At 49.5% G+C, this 20,528-nt stretch overlaps 3 protein-coding genes across 3 annotated transcripts in view; 2 read left to right on the forward strand and 1 right to left on the reverse strand.

Annotated features, from left to right (window-relative positions):
• The window catches only part of LOC129042737 (uncharacterized), a 124,410-nt gene that overhangs the window by 26,856 nt on the left and 77,026 nt on the right, over nucleotides 1-20,528 (reverse strand). Inside the window, exons 3-5 of the mRNA XM_063669436.1 lie at nucleotides 3,442-3,563; nucleotides 2,489-2,548; nucleotides 1,136-1,246 (exon numbers count right to left, since the gene is read on the reverse strand). Of these exons, the coding sequence (XP_063525506.1) occupies nucleotides 1,136-1,246; nucleotides 2,489-2,548; nucleotides 3,442-3,563 (293 nt within the window). The remainder of the gene's footprint in view (nucleotides 1-1,135; nucleotides 1,247-2,488; nucleotides 2,549-3,441; nucleotides 3,564-20,528) is intronic.
• LOC134740088 (ubiquitin carboxyl-terminal hydrolase 17-like protein 22) lies at nucleotides 14,151-15,740 on the forward strand. Its single transcript, XM_063669447.1, has one exon. The coding sequence runs from the start codon at nucleotides 14,151-14,153 to the stop codon at nucleotides 15,738-15,740; it is 1,590 nt and encodes a 529-aa protein (XP_063525517.1).
• Nucleotides 18,821-20,410, forward strand: LOC134740089 (ubiquitin carboxyl-terminal hydrolase 17-like protein 22). Its single transcript, XM_063669448.1, has one exon. The coding sequence runs from the start codon at nucleotides 18,821-18,823 to the stop codon at nucleotides 20,408-20,410; it is 1,590 nt and encodes a 529-aa protein (XP_063525518.1).

The following is a 20,528-nucleotide window of genomic DNA, read 5'->3' on the forward strand; positions in this document are numbered from 1 at the left end:
AAAAATACAAAATTAGCGAAGCGTCGTGGCAGGTGCCTGTAATCCCAGCTACTCAGGAAGCTGAGGCAGGAGAATCGCTTGAACCCAGGAAGGCAGCGGTTGCAGTGAGCCAAGATCGTGCCATTGCACTCTAGCCTGGGCTACAAGAGAGAAACTCCGTCTCAAAATAATAATAATAATAATAATAATAACAATAATAATAATAACAGTAATAATAATAATAATAAACCACAGCACACCCACCACAAACCAGCTGTGAGTGTGAAAATAAAGTCAAATAGCTTAACATTTCTAAAGACTAGCTGGGGCCAGGCATGATGGGTCATGCCTGGAATCCCAGCACTTATGGAGGCCAAGATGAGAGGATCACTTGAGGTCAGGAGTTCAAGACCAGCCTGGCCAACATGGTGAAACCCTGTCTCTACTAAAAATACAAAAATAAGCCAGGTGTTGTGGCGCGCTCCTGTAATCCTGTAATCTACTCGGGAGGCTGAGGTGGGAGAATCGCTTGAACCCAGGAGGGGCAGGTTGCATGACTGAGATCACGCACTCCAGCCTAGGCAACGGAGCAAGGCTGTCTAAAACAAAGACTAGTTGGAGAATCCTGCCAGGAAAAGGCCCTCAGCCTCCAACTGCTCTGCTCACTCGAAGCTGGAAGATGCAGCTCTAGAGATGCATCAGGACCAAGCCACGACTCCCCACTTGGAGAAATCAACGCGGAAAGAGACGGAGGCAAAGGAGAACCATCTCACTGGGAGAGGCGACGCCGTTTAACATATCGTCCCTGTACCTCCCAAAGCCACTGCCCTCCCACACCTGGGTAACAGTGGCCCCAACCCCAGGCCCAGCCCTCCTGCAGGAAGGAAGAGGACTGAACGGAGGGTGTGGCAGGCTGAAAGGACGTGGCCTCCTCAAACCCCTTGGTAAAGGGCCTCTGGGGCCACCTGGCAGGGAGGGGCTGGCACACCAGGAAGTAGCCTCCTCCCGGGAGTTCAGCCAGAGCCCAGCTCCTTTCCCCAAGTGGCCTCCAGAGCCACCTTCTCATAAAAAGTACATCCTGCCCACCCCTGCTCCCCCTACTTAACGCCCTGCCTAACGCCCTGCCTCCTCCCTGAGCCTCCTGCTGGCCTCTCACCTAGAAGCGGGGGTAGTCCTCGGCCCTCTAGCCACGGGGTGCAGACCTGGATGTGCTGGAAATGCTTCTGGTGGATGACGCGGCTGTAATACTCCCTCAGAGGCCCTTTGCCTTCACAGAGAAGAGCAGACACTGCCATGGACCCATCTCTGTCCCTGCCACATGGCCCCAGGCCCAAGACACACCCCCTTAGGAGGGATCCTTTTCCCAGAAGCTCCACCCCTCGGCAGCTCCAGTCAGGCCCCATCTAGGCCCTTCCAGAAGCAACCCAGGAGCCCCGAGACCTGCAGAGGTGTGTGCACCCTGACCCCTGACGCATAGCCCTGCACCTGCAGCCAGCTGGTCTCAGGCTGCAAACATGGCGGGGTAAGCACTGGCCTGGCACCCGACCGCCCACTAGGTGGACCCAGCCTTCTGTCTGTGTTGTGCACAGGGGACACGAGGACTCCCACTGCCCTGGCGCGGAGCACATGGCCCAGGTTCCAAGCCGCCCCTGCCCTGCCACAGCCCCCAGAGCACATGAGGCTGGTTCCAAGATGCCCCTGCCCTGCCACTGCCTCCAGAGCACGTGGCACGGGTTCCAAACCACTCCTGGGAGCCTAGAGGCCAGAGGAGGGAGGAGAGCAGGACCAGCAGCTGACCCAGACCCCGCCTCTTCCCAAACCGCTTCCGCTTTTCTCCCTCCTCACTGAATCACCTTGAAAGGGCTTAGCAGCAGTAACTGTGGGACAGGGGCTCTTCCGTTTGAAAAATTAAAAGAGGTTTGGTTAAGGCACCAATGACATGGCCGGGCACAGTGGTTCTTATCTATATTTCCAGCATATTGGGAGGCCAAAGCCGGTGGATCACTTGAGGTCAGGAGTTCAAGACCAGCCTGGCCAACATGGTGAAACCCTGTATCCACTAAAAATACAAAAATAAGCTGGGTGCGGTGGGCACCTGTAGTCCCAGCTACTCGGGAGGCTAAGGCATGAGAATTGCTTGGATGTGAGAGGCAGAGGTTGCAGTGAGCTGAGATCGCACCACTGCACCCCAGCCTGGGCGACAGAGACTTTGTCTCAAAAAAGAAAAAAAATAAAGACACCAATGACGAAACAACAAAAAAAAGATGCCTGGAAACTACTGAAAAAGTAGAAAGCTTGGTATCTACAGATTCAAATCTGGGCTCCCTGCCCTGCTGTGAAACCCCCTGAGCCTCAGTTTCCCACATGCCAAGCAGTATAAGACCCTATGGCAGAGAGCTGCAGTGAGGATTAAGGAGACAAGATCATGGGAAGCACAGGGTAAAGGCTGCGTGCCCCTCACCCTCTGCCATCCCCCAACCAAACAGACACCCAGGGTCCCAGGCGGTACCTGTTATCACACAGACGACAGAAGGAAAGTTGTGTCCGTCAAGAGTCAGTTGTTCAAACTCTGTGATTAAAAAAAGAAACAATTCTACATGGAATTTCTCATAGAGTTTTTGTTTGTTTGTTTGTTTGTTTGTTTGTTTGTTTTTCTGACAGACTCTCGCTCTTCCACCCAGGCTGGAATGCAATGGCATGATCTCAGCTCACTGCAACTTCTGCCTCCCGAGTTCAAGTAATTCTCGTGCATCAGCCTCCCAAGTAGCTGGGATTACAGGCGCCCACCACCATACCTAGCTAATTTTTGTATTTTTGGTAGAGACAGGTTTCGCCATGTTGGCCAGGTTGGTCTCAAACTCCTGACCTCGGGTGATCTGTCTGCCTCGGCCTCCCAGATTTCTAGGATTACAGGTATGAGCCACCATGCCCATTCAGAAAAATTTTTTAAATAAACAATAGCCAGAGTCACCTGGTCAGGTGGAGAAAGTGCACTGCTCTGGCAGGGAGGCCACCAGCCTCTGTGAGATACTCTCCTGGAGGAGGCATTTCAGCCTCATGGCCTGGTCACTCAATGATCCAACTGGGGATTCAGTGCGGCCCACCTCCACCACCCCTACTGTCCCCAGGCTGCCCCACCCAGTAGCCCAGGACAGGAACATGCTGCAGGCCAGGCAAGCAGCTCACAGCTCAGTGGCCCCGATAAGAACAGAGCTCCTCACCGCAGCCACACACCTACTTTCTAAAGCTGTCAGCAGGATAGAGAAGTCTTCCTCCTCTATGAGAAAAGAATTGAATGTCAGGGGCCTGTTTCTAGACACCACTCTTCCAGCTCACACGCCCTCCCCTTCTCATTGAGACCGTGGCGGGGTGGGGGCATGCAGGACTGGCAGGTGTGAGGAGAACACAGGTTGGCCAGGTGCCCGTCACAGCAATCCCAAGTGCCCCAGGGATCGTGCAGACCTGTCCAGCTTGTGCTGCTGACCAGCAGGGCTGGCCGCTCGCGGAGACGCGTCAACAGCCCGCTCCCAGCATCCCGCTCCGTGAAGACCGACTGCTCCGTGGCTGATTCCTCAGGTTCTGGGCTGAATGAGCAGAAAAAAACCCTGTGAGAGGCCACAGAGCAGGCCCAGGACTCAGAACGGGCATCTCCTGTCATGGCGAGGCCTGCAGGCTCCCAAAGGTCTGGGTGCCCGGCCGCATCAGCAGAACCAGGCCACCCCTGCCATCCGAGGCCTGGGCTTGCTTTCTCTAATATTGTTGCTGAGTGCTAAGGTTACAACAGCAAACAAGACTGACTCATTCCTTTTCTCCACGGGACTTACTGTCTTATCATCCCCTGGACTCAAGATGAGGGTGCTAGGACGCCCTCCCACACCACCCCATCTTGCCCAAGGGCACACCTCAGGGTATGTGGACCTGCGCAAAGTCCCTTCCTTAGCCCCATGAGACACCCCAGGGGACACACAGGTCCACAGATCCTGCCACAGGCCTGGGAACCCTTTGGCAGGAGAGTAAGACAGTGCAGGGGTCCTCAAACATTTCTTAAAGGGCCAGAAAGTAAATACTTCAGGCTTTGCGGGCCACAGGTTCTCTGTTGCAAACCGCTATTCTGCTATTGTAGCTCAAAGGCGGCTATAGACAACTCAGAAGTTAATGAGTGTGTTGTGTCCCAATGAAACTTGATTTACAAAGCAGGAGACTGGCCTGTAGCCTTAGTTTGCCAACCCCTGGATGAGTGGGTTCCCAGGTCTGCAGTGAGAAGGGGAGAGGCCAGGGCAGTGGCGAGCAGGAGAGAAGGCAGCGGAGGATGGGAGGCCTACCGGGCCCTGAACGGAGAGTGCGTGCCGCCCAGCCTCATGAAGAGCCGGTGCTGCAGGTCCAGAGGTGCCCCTTTAAAGAAAGAAGCCGGCCTGTCTTAGACGGTCACAGCCCTGCAATGAAATCATTGCAGGGCTATTGCATTAGTCCAGCGTGGAGGCTACTTTCTGCTCAAACCACTCATTTGGGTCCCGCTCCCAACGTCACCCATCCTCAGCAAAACAACCTTTATTTCCTTCTTCCATAAAGTTCCCCTGAAGCCCTGAGGAATCACCGAATGAAAGGGGTTTTTACAAACAGGAAACTTAAGTGGAGTGCCAATACACAACATGGATTGCACCAGGCTAGGTCTAAGATAAAACAAGACTGTGGACAACTGGACAGATAAGACCCACATGACTCTGCACTGGCTGGGTCTCTTATTGTGTGGAGGAATGTCTTAGTCTGTGGCTCCTGTGGGTGTAGCTAAAGCACGAACCAGGAGTCTTCATCCTTAGAAAGCAATTAGACAGACACCTCAGAACCAATCCCATACTGCAGCCTTCCACAGAACCTTCTGAAACCTTCTGGAATGTAACTCATTACTGCCAGAGAGACTTTGATGAGAGTCTACTCTCCACCATTTTTCTTCAAAGAGAATACCCACATATTCTCTTTCCATGGAAAGGTAAGTTATTAGAGTTTATGCAGTCTGGTATATTAATTGAGAGCTTTACTTCAAAGAATGTCACGTTTACGATTTAGACTCATAGACTTGGTTAAAAAGACAGTGTTGACTATTAAGTTGTAAATTACTATGATGATCATTATTATTCAAGCAAGCTGTGAGAAATAAGCATTATCTCACAATATCTGCACTTTAGTGAACCTGAAGGAAGAGTGTATTTGCTGGAATTACAGAAGCCTGAGAACCACAGGGGAATTCTCACTGCAGGGTATTCAGGGTCCAAACTGATTCTATTTTGCATGCTCAATCCTTCCTCAATTTATTTTTATTTATTTATTTATTTTTGAGACATGGTCTCACTCTGTCACCAAGGCTGGAGGGCCTTGGTGCAATCTCAGCTCACTGCAACATTGCCTCCCGGGTTCAAGAGATTCTCCTGCCTCAGACTCCAGAGTAGCTGGGGTTTCAGGCATCCACAACAAAGCCCAGCTAATTTTTGTATTTTTAGTAGAGATGGGATTTCACCATGTTGGCCACGCTGGTCTCGACCTCCTGACCTCAGGTAATCCTCCTGCGTCGGCCTCCCAAAATGCTGGGATTACAGGCATGAGCCATTGTGCCCGACACTCAATTTTATTTTTCTATTTATTTATTATTTATTTATTTAGAGATGGATTTTCACTCTTCTACCCCAGGCTGGAGTGCAGTGGTGTGATCTCGGCTCACTGCTACTTCTGCCTCCAGGATTCAAGCGATTCTCCTACCTCAGCCTCCCACGAAGCTGGGATTATCGTCACGCAACCCTAAGCCTGGCTAATTTTTGTACTTTTAAGTAGAGACAGGGTTTCACCATGTTGGCCGGGCTGGTATCGAACTCCTGACCTCAGCTGATCCACCCGTCTCGGCCTCCCAAAATGCTGAGATTACAGGTGTGAGTCACTGCACCCGGCTCTTCAATTTCATTTTAATAAAATTATCAAAGAAATAAGCCACAAAAGGACAATGTGCAAAGTTTAGAACAGAGTAGTCCAATAGAAATATAATGTAATCTACATGTGTAATATAAAATAACTTAGTCACCACATTAGAAAAAGTAAAAGGGGTGAAATGAATTCTCCTAGTAAACTTTAACCAATATATTCAAAATATTATTAATTCAACATCAAAGAATACTTAAAAATTCTTAACGGATATTTTATGTTCTTTTTTTTTTTTCCTTTTGAAGGCTTGGAAATCTAGTGTATATTTTACACTAACACAATATCTCAATTGAGATGGCCACATCTCAAGTACTCAGTAGCCACATTTGGCCTGAGACCAAGACTCTGGGCAGCACAGCTTTAGGTGAGTCTAAGGCAGGGCACAGGGGGGCAATTAGGATCAGGTGTGGAGCCTGGGGCCTTGTTTAGCAGCCTTTGGTGAGGGCACATTCTTTCCATAAAACCCAGGACAAGCGTGCCTCACAAAGGGGCCAGTGGACGTGCCTCAGTTTGCTTGTGAGCTTGGCATCTCCAGCTTGCCTTCCTACACAACACAAACACGAACACCGCCAATCCTAAGTAAAGTAATGAGGAGCCCAAGTTTCTGTCTGTACAACACGGACAACACAGACAACCTCTGGAGGGACTGTCTGTGTGTTTTTGTTCACGGTAGATGACATTCAGGGTGTATTTCTGAATATGACCTGTTGAAGTGTAGGTTTGCGTGTGAGGTTATTGCAGGGGACTGGGTGGACTATTTTCTCCCGGGGTGTGTTTCACTCGTCAGTTGTTGGTCGGCATGAGAAGGTGAAATTTTGCTAATGTGGGATATCCGTGGATCCTTCTCGCCACATTGAGTCGTGGAAACTGGAATGCATTTGGAAGATAGGAACGGTGCTCTTCTTTCTTACCCTGGCTCGCCGTTTTTACATTGGTTTTTGAATGGACCTCAGGCGCCCTAGGACTTGTGCTCTTGGTGGAACCCACAGAACGCCGGAAACAGACAGACCGACTTGCCTGTTTCACGGTGTCCACTTCCAATGAGTTGAAACGGAAAATTTTCCCACTGTCATGTAAGTCATTTGGAAGTAAGTCGTATTGATAGTCAAGGAAATCACACACAGGAGTGTGTGTCTTGAACGAAACTAAATTCAGAAAGCCCTGAAATCAATCTCATTTGTTGGGTTTACAGATGGCATCTGGGGAGATTCCGGGTCAGTCGTCCAGCTGCGAAAGGTGCATCTCCGAAGCCCAGTCCCTGTCCTGCAATCAGACTTATTTATCCGACGTGGTGTTTCAGTGGAAATGATTGTGGGAAATGGCCCCTACCTTTTCTGTATTTCCTGATTAGATTTCATGGTCCCTTTCTCGTTAGGTGCAGTGATCAAAGTTGACCAACCCCTGAGGAAGGTTGTCCAGTGCAAAACCCAGGGCTCGGTAGAACTGCAGAATCTTGGGTGAAACCCTGCTCAAGCACCCAAATGTGCATACGAACAGGGTTTCTGTGTGACGTGTGTGAAAACTACAGTGTGATGCGCATGGCTCGCAGACAGTTTATCCATTGGGCTCCCCTCAAAATCAGTTATGAGCATGAAAGGACACTGATGCCCAGGTCCCGGCTCCAGGAATAAGACCCTCCAGGGTCTAGTGTGAAGCCACGGCATCTGGATTGCTCAGGCTTCTGGGGATCATTCTCCTGAGAATGGTGGTTCCTTCCTCCCTGTGGAGCATCTTTCAAAACACTGCTCCTTTCTTCCCCCAGGACACTCGACATCACGCGCAGGAAGCCTTCTGATTGAGCACACCTGGCCAATGAAAAGACAAGGGAAAGAAACGGGGCCGAAGGTCACAGTCCTCTCATTCCACCATCCTCCTTCAAATCATCCTAATTTCATGGGCCCTGAGGCCAGGGCTGTTTCTTTACACCTCGAGGCCTTGGCGCCGGGACTCAATTCTGCCCTGTTGCTTACTGTCTGAGACATTTTGGGAAAATCCCTAGAGCCAGGATCTCCATTCCTGGTAAGCCAGAGAGCCTGAAGACACACCCAAATTCTGACCCTCTTAGCTCAGGGAACATGTCCACCTTCGTCAGCATTAAAATTTTTGCACCAGATGTGCTAACTGCAATTCCACCATACAATGCCTAACTGGAAATGGAGGCAACATCTCAGATACTGAACAATTGATGCGAGAATCTGTGAGACACACGGCTTATTTGGGCCTTTTGCTACTGAAACAAGGGCCAGTAATAACAACGTTATACAATCCTCTGATTCACTCCCTGCTTTTAAACCTCTGTGATGCTTTCTTCTCGAGACAGGGCCCCACCCCCGTCACCCATGCTTTTCTACGGTATAATTTTCCTTGTTTGCTTTTGTCAAATTGAGAACTTTTTATTTCATCTCTATCAAATGTTGGTCCATTATCACATACGTATGAAAATATTACCGCACATACTGTGAGATATGTTGCTTTTATTTTCATCATTTCTTTCATAAACCAAAGGTTTTAGTTGGGATACCTTCTGATATCTCAAGACTTTTGTTTCATGTTTTCTTAAACTGACGTCGGACGTCTGAAACCACTGACTGTACCATGTCATGACTATTTCTCTTTTCTGGTAAACCTCAATTTGGGGAATGTCATCAATTAGTCTCTCGGTGATTGCGTGATTTCACGAAAGTCTTTCACATTCTACTTTGTGCACTGAGTATGTCTTCAAACTTCAGTGCATGTTTCTACCACTTGATGCTTTATTATATGGGAATCTAACTTTCACAAGAGCATTTCAGGCAAAGACTTGTCTTGTTCCCCACTGGCAGGCAATTTCACTCGGATACACAATCAATAGGCTGAGCATGGAAAGGTTACCGCTGGAAGGTCTGTTTGATTCCACGGATCTCTCCTTTCTTATTGAGGAAAAAAAAATACGCTGTGCTAATTACTGTACTTCATTGACTATTCTCCAGTCAGAAAGCGCACTTCCGACTTCTTGTCCTTCAATCGCTGAAGGGATGATGGTATCTGCCAAAAGCACACACTTGAAAGTACATCCCAGCACAAACACACACACACACACACACACACACACACAAACACGGACACACACACACAAGCGCGCACACACACACGACTTCATAGGTAAAGATTTCTTCCCTGACATTGTTTTACCTAAAATAAGGCAAGTGTGTGGCCACTGTCCCAACCCGGTTACACTCGTACTCTACGTGCCTATCAGCCTGAGGAGTAATTGGATTCAGGTGTTCTGGAAAGCATGATGTGGGCTGTGTCTGTTGAATTCCCAGCAATGCAAGGGGACACACCCTGTGACTCCTTCCTTAATTGAGTGCTGATATTTGATTGGTTTATCGAGCACCTGATGGGTGGGTGGGGTGTTCGCGGTTGGTGGGGGTGAGGTATATAAGGGCTGATGCGGCCAGACAGCTCCTCATTTGAACACCCTCTCGGAAGAGATAGCGTCTTTCTGCAACCCGCGGTCCCAGCAGAAAAACCTTGTGATCCTTGTTCCAGGCGACATGGAGGACGACTCACTCTGCTTGGGAGGGGAGTGGCAGTTGAACCGCTTTTCAAAACTCACATGTTCTGGGCCAGGTGCAGCTTTTGCTGAAATCCAGCGGACTTCTCTCCCTGAGAAGTCACCACTCTCATCTGAGACCCGTGTCGACCTCTGTGATGATTTGGCTCCTGTGGCAAGACAGCTTGCTCCCAGGGAGCAGCTTCCTCTGAGTAGCAGGAGACCTGCTGCGGTGGGGGCTGGGCTCCAGAATATGGGAAATACCTGCTACGTGAATGCTTCCCTGCAGTGCCTGACATACACACCGCCCCTTGCCAACTACATGCTGTCCCGGGAGCACTCTCAAACTTGTCATGGTCACAAGGGCTGCATGCTCTGTACTATGCAAGCTCACATCACACGGGCCCTCCACCGTCCTGGCCATGTCATCCAGCCCTCACGGGCATTGGCTGCTGGCTTCCATAGAGGCAAGCAGGAAGACGCCCATGAATTTCTGATGTTCACTGTGGATGCCATGAAAAAGGCATGCCTTCCCGGGCACAAGCTGGTAGATCATCACTCTAAGGACACCACCCTCATGCACCAAATATTTGGAGGGTACTGGAGATCTCAAATCAAGTGTCTCCACTGCCAGGGCATTTCAGACACCTTTGACCCTTACCTGGACATCGCCCTGGATATCCAGGCAGCTCAGAGTGTGAAGCAAGCTTTGGAACAGTTGGTGAAGCCCGAAGAACTCAATGGAGAGAATGCCTATCATTGTGGTCTTTGTCTCCAGAAGGCGCCGGCCTCCAAGACGTTAACTTTGCACACTTCTGCCAAGGTCCTCATCCTTGTATTGAAGAGATTCTCCCATGTCACAGGCAACAAACTTGCCAAGAGTGTGCAATATCCTGAGTGCCTTGACATGCAGCCATACTTGTCTCAGCAGAACGCAGGACCTCTTGTCTATGTCCTCTGTGCTGTGCTGGTCCACGCCGGGTGGAGCTGTCACAACGGACATTACTTCTCTTATGTCAAAGCTCAAGAAGGCCAGTGGTATAAAATGGATGATGCCGAGGTCACTGCCTCTGGCATCACTTCTGTCCTGAGTCAACAGGCCTATGTCCTCTTTTACATCCAGAAGAGTGAATGGGAAAGACACAGTGAGAGTGTGTCAAGAGGCAGGGAAGCAAGAGCCCTTGGCGCTGAAGACACAGACAGGCGAGCAACGCAAGGAGAGCTCAAGAGAGACCCCTGCCTCCAGGTACCCGAGTTGGACGAGCACTTGGTGGAAACGGCCACTCAGGAAAGCACCTTAGACCACTGGAAATTCCTCCAAGAGCAAAACAAAACCAAGCCTGACTTCAACGTCAGAAAAGTCGAAGGTACCCTGCCTCCCAACGTACTTGTGATTCATCAATCGAAATACAAGTGTGGGATGAAAAACCACCATCCTGAACAGCAAAGCTCCCTGCTAAACCTCTCCTCAACGAACCCGACAGATCACGAGTCCATGAACACTGGCACACTCGCTTCTCTGCAAGGGAGGACCAGGAGATCCAAAGGGAAGAACAAACACAGCAAGAGGGCTCTGCTTCTGTGCCAGTGAGCTCAGTGGATGTGCCGACCCACACATAGGGGTGCGCAAACACACACACACACACACACACACCCACAAGCACGCACGCAAACACACACACACCCACACAAACACGAACACTGCCAATCCTAAGTAAAGTAATGAGGAGCCCAAGTTTCTGTCTGTACAACACGGACAACGCAGACAACCTCTGGAGGGACTGTCTGTGTGTTTGTGTTCACGGTAGATGACATTCAGTGTGTATTTCTGAATATGACCTGTTGACGTGTAGGTTTGCGTGTGAGGTTATTGCAGGGGACTGGGTTGACTATTTTCTCCCGGGGTGTGTTTCACTCGTCAGTTGTTGGTCGGCATGAGAAGGTGAAATTTTGTTAATGTGGGACATCCGTGGATCCTTCTCGCCACCTTGAGTCGTGGAAACTGGAATGCATTTGGAAGATAGGAACGGTGCTCTTCTTTCTTACCCTGACTCGCCGTTTTTACACTGGTTTTTGAATGGACCTCAGGCGCCCTAGGACTTGTGCACTTGGTGGAACCCACAGAACGCCGGAAACAGACAGACCGACTTGCCTGTTTCACGGTGTCCAATTCCAATGAGTTGAAACGGAAAATTTTCCCACTGGCATGTAAGTCATTTGGAAGTAAGTCGTATCGGTAGTCAAGGAAATCACACACAGGAGTGTGTGTCTTCAACGAAAATAAATTCAGAAAGCCCTGAAATCAATCTCATTTGGTGTGTTTACAGACGGCATCTGGGGAGATTCCGGGTCATTCGTCCAGCTGCGAAAGGTGCATCTCTGAAGCCCAGTCCCTGTCCTGCAATCAGACTTATTTATCCGACGTGGTGTTTCAGTGGAAATGATTGTGGGAAATGACCACTTCCTTTTCTGTATTTGCTGATTAGGTTTCATGGTCCCTGTCTCGTTAGGTGCAGTGATCAGAATTGACCAACCCCTGAGGAAGGTTGTCCAGTGCACAACCCAGGGCTCGGTAGAACCGCAGAATCTTGGGTGCAACCCTGCTCAAGCACCCAAATGTGCACACGAACAGGGTTTCTGTGTGACGTGTGTGAAAACTACAGTGTGATGCGAATGACTCGCAGACAGTTTATCCATTGGGCTCCCCTCAAAATCAGTTATGAGCATGAAAGGACACCGATGCCCAGGTCCCGGCTCCAGGAATAAGACCCTCCAGGGTCTAGTGTGAAGCCACGGCATCTGGATTGCTCAGGCTTCTGGGGATCATTCTCCTGAGAATGGTGGCTCCTTTCTCCCTGTGGAGCATCTTTCAAAACAGTGCTCCTTTCTTCCCCCAGGACACTCGACATCAGGCGCAGGAAGCCTTCTGATTGAGCACACCTGGCCCATGAAAAGACAACGGAAAGAAACGGGGCCGAAGGTCACAGTCCTCTCATTCCACCATCCTTCTTTAAATCATCCTAATTTCATGGGCCCTGAGGCCAGGGCTGTTTCTTTACACCTCGAGGCCTTGGCGCCGGGACTCAATTCTGACCTGTTGCTTACTGTCTGAGACATTTTGGGAAAATCCCTAGAGCCAGGATCTCCATTCCTGGTAAGCCAGAGAGCCTGAAGACACACCCAAATTCTGACCCTCTTAGCTCAGGGAACATGTCCACCTTCGTCAGCATTAAAATTTTTGCACCAGATGTGCTAACTGCAATTCCACCATACAATGCCTAACTGGAAATGGAGGCAACATCTCAGATCCTGAACAATTGATGCGAGAATCCGTGAGACACACGGCTTATTTGGGCCTTTTGCCACGGAAACAAGGGCCAGTATTAACAACGTTATACAATCCTCTGATTCACTCCCTGCTTTTCAATCTCTGCGATGCTTTCTTCTTGAGACAGGGCCTCACTCCCGTCACCCGGGCTTTTCTACGGTGTAATTTTCCTTGTTTGCTTTTGTCAAATTGGGAACTTTTTATTTCATCTCTATCAAATGTTGATCCATTATCACATACGTATGAAAATATTACCACCCATACTGTGAGATATGTTGCTTTTATTTTCATCATTTCTTTCATAAACCAAAGGTTTTAGTTGGGATACCTTCTGATATCTCAAGACTTTTGTTTCATGTTTTCTTAAACTGCCGTCGGACGTCTGAAACCGCTGACTGTAGCATGTCATGACTATTTCTCTTTTCTGGTAAACCTCAATTTGGGGAATGTCATCAATTAGTCTCTCGGTGATTGCGTGATTTCACGAAAGTCTTTCACATTCTACTTTGTGCACTGAGTATCTCTTCAAACTTCAGTGCATGTTTCTACCACTTGATGCTTTATTATATGGGAATCTAACTTTCACAAGAGCATTTCAGGCAAAGACTTGTCTTGTTCCCCACTGGCAGGCAATTTCACTCGGATACACAATCAATAGGCTGAGCATGGAAAGGTTATCGCTGGAAGGTCTGTTTGATTCCACGGATCTCTCCTTTCGTATTGAGGAAAAAAAAATACGCTGTGCTAATTACTGTACTTCATTGACTATTCTCCAGTCAGAAAGCGCACTTCCGACTTCTTGTCCTTCAGTCGCTGAAGGGATGATGGTATCTGCCAAAAGCATACACTTGAAAGTACATCCCAGCACAAACACACACACACACACACACACACACGCAAACACGGACACACACACACAAGCGCGCACACACACACGGCTTCATAGGTAAAGATTTCTTCCCTGACATTGTTTTACCTAAAATAAGGCAAGTGTGTGGCCACTGTCACAACCCGGTTACACTCGTATTCTACGTGCCTATCAGCCTGAGGAGTAATTGGATTCAGGTGTTCTGGAAAGCATGATGTGGGCTGTGTCTGTTGAATTCCCAGCAATGCAAGGGGACACACCCTGTGACTCCTTCCTTAATTGAGTGCTGATATTTGATTGGTTTATCGCGCACCTGATGGGTGGGTGGGGTGTTCGCGGTTGGTGGGGGTGAGGTATATAGGGGCTGATGCGGCCAGACAGCTCCTCATTTGAACACCCTCTCGGAAGAGATAGCGTCTTTCTGCAACCCGCGGTCCCAGCAGAAAAACCTTGTGATCCTTGTTCCAGGCGACATGGAGGACGACTCACTCTGCTTGGGAGGGGAGTGGCAGTTGAACCGCTTTTCAAAACTCACATGTTCTGGGCCAGGTGCAGCTTTTGCTGAAATCCAGCGGACTTCTCTCCCTGAGAAGTCACCACTCTCATCTGAGACCCGTGTCGACCTCTGTGATGATTTGGCTCCTGTGGCAAGACAGCTTGCTCCCAGGGAGCAGCTTCCTCTGAGTAGCAGGAGACCCGCTGCGGTGGGGGCTGGGCTCCAGAATATGGGAAATACCTGCTACGTGAATGCTTCCCTGCAGTGCCTGACATACACACCGCCCCTTGCCAACTACATGCTGTCCCGGGAGCACTCTCAAACTTGTCATGGTCACAAGGGCTGCATGCTCTGTACTATGCAAGCTCACATCACACGGGCCCTCCACCGTCCTGGCCATGTCATCCAGCCCTCACGGGCATTGGCTGCTGGCTTCCATAGAGGCAAGCAGGAAGACGCCCATGAATTTCTGATGTTCACTGTGGATGCCATGAAAAAGGCATGCCTTCCCGGGCACAAGCTGGTAGATCATCACTCTAAGGACACCACCCTCATGCACCAAATATTTGGAGGGTACTGGAGATCTCAAATCAAGTGTCTCCACTGCCAGGGCATTTCAGACACCTTTGACCCTTACCTGGACATCGCCCTGGATATCCAGGCAGCTCAGAGTGTGAAGCAAGCTTTGGAACAGTTGGTGAAGCCCGAAGAACTCAATGGAGAGAATGCCTATCATTGTGGTCTTTGTCTCCAGAAGGCGCCGGCCTCCAAGACGTTAACTTTGCACACTTCTGCCAAGGTCCTCATCCTTGTATTGAAGAGATTCTCCCATGTCACAGGCAACAAACTTGCCAAGAGTGTGCAATATCCTGAGTGCCTTGACATGCAGCCATACATGTCTCAGCAGAACGCAGGACCTCTTGTCTATGTCCTCTATGCTGTGCTGGTCCACGCCGGGTGGAGCTGTCACAACGGACATTACTTCTCTTATGTCAAAGCTCAAGAAGGCCAGTGGTATAAAATGGATGATGCCGAGGTCACTGCCTCTGGCATCACTTCTGTCCTGAGTCAACAGGCCTATGTCCTCTTTTACATCCAGAAGAGTGAATGGGAAAGACACAGTGAGAGTGTGTCAAGAGGCAGGGAAGCAAGAGCCCTTGGCGCTGAAGACACAGACAGGCGAGCAACGCAAGGAGAGCTCAAGAGAGACCCCTGCCTCCAGGTACCCGAGTTGGACGAGCACTTGGTGGAAACGGCCACTCAGGAAAGCACCTTAGACCACTGGAAATTCCTCCAAGAGCAAAACAAAACCAAGCCTGACTTCAACGTCAGAAAAGTCGAAGGTACCCTGCCTCCCAACGTACTTGTGATTCATCAATCGAAATACAAGTGTGGGATGAAAAACCACCATCCTGAACAGCAAAGCTCCCTGCTAAACCTCTCCTCAACGAACCCGACAGATCACGAATCCATGAACACTGGCACACTCGCTTCTCTGCAAGGGAGGACCAGGAGATCCAAAGGGAAGAACAAACACAGCAAGAGGGCTCTGCTTCTGTGCCAGTGAGCTCAGTGGATGTGCCGACCCACACATAGGGGTGCGCAAACTCACACACACACACACCCACAAGCACGCACGCAAACACACACACACCCACACAAACACGAACACTGCCAATCCTAAGTAAAGTAATGAGGAGCCCAAGTTTCTGTCTGTACAACACGGACAACGCAGACAACCTCTGGAGGGACTGTCTGTGTGTTTGTGTTCACGGTAGATGACATTCAGTGTGTATTTCTGAATATGACCTGTTGACGTGTAGGTTTGCGTGTGAGGTTATTGCAGGGGACTGGGTTGACTATTTTCTCCCGGGGTGTGTTTCACTCGTCAGTTGTTGGTCGGCATGAGAAGGTGAAATTTTGTTAATGTGGGACATCCGTGGATCCTTCTCGCCACCTTGAGTCGTGGAAACTGGAATGCATTTGGAAGATAGGAACGGTGCTCTTCTTTCTTACCCTGACTCGCCGTTTTTACACTGGTTTTTGAATGGACCTCAGGCGCCCTAGGACTTGTGCACTTGGTGGAACCCACAGAACGCCGGAAACAGACAGACCGACTTGCCTGTTTCACGGTGTCCAATTCCAATGAGTTGAAACGGAAAATTTTCCCACTGGCATGTAAGTCATTTGGAAGTAAGTCGTATTGGTAGTCAAGGAAATCACACACAGGAGTGTGTGTCTTCAACGAAACTAAATTCAGAAAGCCCTGAAATCAATCTCATTTGGTGTGTTTACAGACGGCATCTGGGGAGATTCCGGGTCATTCGTCCAGCTGCGAAAGGTGCATCTCTGAAGCCCAGTCCCTGTCCTGCAATCAGACTTATTTATCCGACGTGGTGTTTCAGTGGAAATGATTGTGGGAAATGACCACTTCCTTTTCTGTATTTGCTGATTAGGTTTCATGGTCCCTGTCTCGTTAGGTGCAGTGATCAGAATTGACCAACCCCTGAGGAAGGTTGTCCAGTGCACAACCCAGGGCTCGGTAGAACCGCAGAATCTTGGGTGCAACCCTGCTCAAGCACCCAAATGTGCACACGAACAGGGTTTCTGTGTGACGTGTGTGAAAACTACAGTGTGATGCGAATGACTCGCAGACAGTTTATCCATTGGGCTCCCCTCAAAATCAGTTATGAGCATGAAAGGACACCGATGCCCAGGTCCCGGCTCCAGGAATAAGACCCTCCAGGGTCTAGTGTGAAGCCACGGCATCTGGATTGCTCAGGCTTCTGGGGATCATTCTCCTGAGAATGGTGGCTCCTTTCTCCCTGTGGAGCATCTTTCAAAACAGTGCTCCTTTCTTCCCCCAGGACACTCGACATCAGGCGCAGGAAGCCTTCTGATTGAGCACACCTGGCCCATGAAAAGACAAGGGAAAGAAACGGGGCCAAAGGTCACAGTCCTCTCATTCCACCATCCTTCTTTAAATCATCCTAATTTCATGGGCCCTGAGGCCAGGGCTGTTTCTTTACACCTCGAGGCCTTGGCGCCGGGACTCAATTCTGCCCTGTTGCTTACTGTCTGAGACATTTTGGGAAAATCCCTAGAGCCAGGATCTCCATTCCTGGTAAGCCAGAGAGCCTGAAGACACACCCAAATTCTGACCCTCTTAGCTCAGGGAACATGTCCACCTTCGTCAGCATTAAAATTTTTGCACCAGATGTGCTAACTGCAATTCCACCATACAATGCCTAACTGGAAATGGAGGCAACATCTCAGATCCTGAACAATTGATGCGAGAATCCGTGAGACACACGGCTTATTTGGGCCTTTTGCCACTGAAACAAGGGCCAGTATTAACAACGTTATACAATCCTCTGATTCACTCCCTGCTTTTCAATCTCTGCGATGCTTTCTTCTTGAGACAGGGCCTCACTCCCGTCACCCGGGCTTTTCTACGGTATAATTTTCCTTGTTTGCTTTTGTCAAATTGGGAACTTTTTATTTCATCTCTATCAAATGTTGAACCATTATCACATACGTATGAAAATATTACCACCCATACTGTGAGATATGTTGCTTTTATTTTCATCATTTCTTTCATAAACCAAAGGTTTTAGTTGGGATACCTTCTGATATCTCAAGACTTTTGTTTCATGTTTTCTTAAACTGCCGTCGGACGTCTGAAACCGCTGACTGTAGCATGTCATGACTATTTCTCTTTTCTGGTAAACCTCAATTTGGGGAATGTCATCAATTAGTCTCTCGGTGATTGCGTGATTTCACGAAAGTCTTTCACATTCTACTTTGTGCACTGAGTATCTCTTCAAACTTCAGTGCATGTTTCTACCACTTGATGCTTTATTATATGGGAATCTAACTTTCACAAGAGCATTTCAGGCAAAGACTTGTCTTGTTCCCAACTGGCAGGCAATTTCACTCGGATACACAATCAATAGGCTGAGCATGGAAAGCTTACCGCTGGAAGGTCTGTTTGATTCCACGGATCTCTCCTTTCTTATTGAGGAAAAAAAAATACGCTGTGCTAATTACTGTACTTCATTGACTATTCTCCAGTCAGAAAGCGCACTTCCGACTTCTTGTCCTTCAATCGCTGAAGGGATGATGGTATCTGCCAAAAGCACACACTTGAAAGTACATCCCAGCACAAACACACACACACACACACACACACACACACACACACAAACACGGACACACACACACAAGCGCGCACACACACACGGCTTCATAGGTAAAGATTTCTTCCCTGACATTGTTTTACCTAAAATAAGGCAAGTGTGTGGCCACTGTCCCAACCCGGTTACACTCGTATTCTACGTGCCTATCAGCCTGAGGAGTAATTGGATTCAGGTGTTCTGGAAAGCATGATGTGGGCTGTGTCTGTTGAATTCCCAGCAATGCAAGGGGACACACCCTGTGACTCCTTCCTTAATTGAGTGCTGATATTTGATTGGTTTATCGCGCACCTGATGGGTGGGTGGGGTGTTCGCGGTTGGTGGGGGTGAGGTATATAGGGGCTGATGCGGCCAGACAGCTCCTCATTTGAACACCCTCTCGGAAGAGATAGCGTCTTTCTGCAACCCGCGGTCCCAGCAGAAAAACCTTGTGATCCTTGTTCCAGGCGACATGGAGGACGACTCACTCTGCTTGGGAGGGGAGTGGCAGTTGAACCGCTTTTCAAAACTCACATGTTCTGGGCCAGGTGCAGCTTTTGCTGAAATCCAGCGGACTTCTCTCCCTGAGAAGTCACCACTCTCATCTGAGACCCGTGTCGACCTCTGTGATGATTTGGCTCCTGTGGCAAGACAGCTTGCTCCCAGGGAGCAGCTTCCTCTGAGTAGCAGGAGACCCGCTGCGGTGGGGGCTGGGCTCCAGAATATGGGAAATACCTGCTACGTGAATGCTTCCCTGCAGTGCCTGACATACACACCGCCCCTTGCCAACTACATGCTGTCCCGGGAGCACTCTCAAACTTGTCATGGTCACAAGGGCTGCATGCTCTGTACTATGCAAGCTCACATCACACGGGCCCTCCACCGTCCTGGCCATGTCATCCAGCCCTCACGGGCATTGGCTGCTGGCTTCCATAGAGGCAAGCAGGAAGACGCCCATGAATTTCTGATGTTCACTGTGGATGCCATGAAAAAGGCATGCCTTCCCGGGCACAAGCTGGTAGATCATCACTCTAAGGACACCACCCTCATGCACCAAATATTTGGAGGGTACTGGAGATCTCAAATCAAGTGTCTCCACTGCCAGGGCATTTCAGACACCTTTGACCCTTACCTGGACATCGCCCTGGATATCCAGGCAGCTCAGAGTGTGAAGCAAGCTTTGGAACAGTTGGTGAAGCCCGAAGAACTCAATGGAGAGAATGCCTATCATTGTGGTCTTTGTCTCCAGAAGGCGCCGGCCTCCAAGACGTTAACTTTGCACACTTCTGCCAAGGTCCTCATCCTTGTATTGAAGAGATTCTCCCATGTCACAGGCAACAAACTTGCCAAGAGTGTGCAATATCCTGAGTGCCTTGACATGCAGCCATACATGTCTCAGCAGAACGCAGGACCTCTTGTCTATGTCCTCTATGCTGTGCTGGTCCACGCCGGGTGGAGCTGTCACAACGGACATTACTTCTCTTATGTCAAAGCTCAAGAAGGCCAGTGGTATAAAATGGATGATGCCGAGGTCACTGCCTCTGGCATCACTTCTGTCCTGAGTCAACAGGCCTATGTCCTCTTTTACATCCAGAAGAGTGAATGGGAAAGACACAGTGAGAGTGTGTCAAGAGGCAGGGAAGCAAGAGCCCTTGGCGCTGAAGACACAGACAGGCGAGCAACGCAAGGAGAGCTCAAGAGAGACCCCTGCCTCCAGGTACCCGAGTTGGACGAGCACTTGGTGGAAACGGCCACTCAGGAAAGCACCTTAGACCACTGGAAATTCCTCCAAGAGCAAAACAAAACCAAGCCTGACTTCAACGTCAGAAAAGTCGAAGGTACCCTGCCTCCCAACGTACTTGTGATTCATCAATCGAAATACAAGTGTGGGATGAAAAACCACCATCCTGAACAGCAAAGCTCCCTGCTAAACCTCTCCTCAACGAACCCGACAGATCACGAATCCATGAACACTGGCACACTCGCTTCTCTGCAAGGGAGGACCAGGAGATCCAAAGGGAAGAACAAACACAGCAAGAGGGCTCTGCTTCTGTGCCAGTGAGCTCAGTGGATGTGCCGACCCACACATAGGGGTGCGCAAACTCACACACACACACACCCACAAGCACGCACGCAAACACACACACACCCACACAAACACGAACACTGCCAATCCTAAG

This window comes from Pongo pygmaeus, chromosome 7 (assembly GCF_028885625.2).
Source record: "Pongo pygmaeus isolate AG05252 chromosome 7, NHGRI_mPonPyg2-v2.0_pri, whole genome shotgun sequence".
NCBI classification, from domain to species: domain Eukaryota; kingdom Metazoa; phylum Chordata; class Mammalia; order Primates; family Hominidae; genus Pongo; species Pongo pygmaeus.

Bases quoted from the DNA above. Each gene is read 5' to 3' on its own strand.
- LOC134740089 (XM_063669448.1), top strand. From the start codon at position 18,821: ATGGAGGACGACTCACTCTGCTTGGGAGGGGAGTGGCAGTTGAACCGC.
- LOC134740088 (XM_063669447.1), top strand. From the start codon at position 14,151: ATGGAGGACGACTCACTCTGCTTGGGAGGGGAGTGGCAGTTGAACCGC.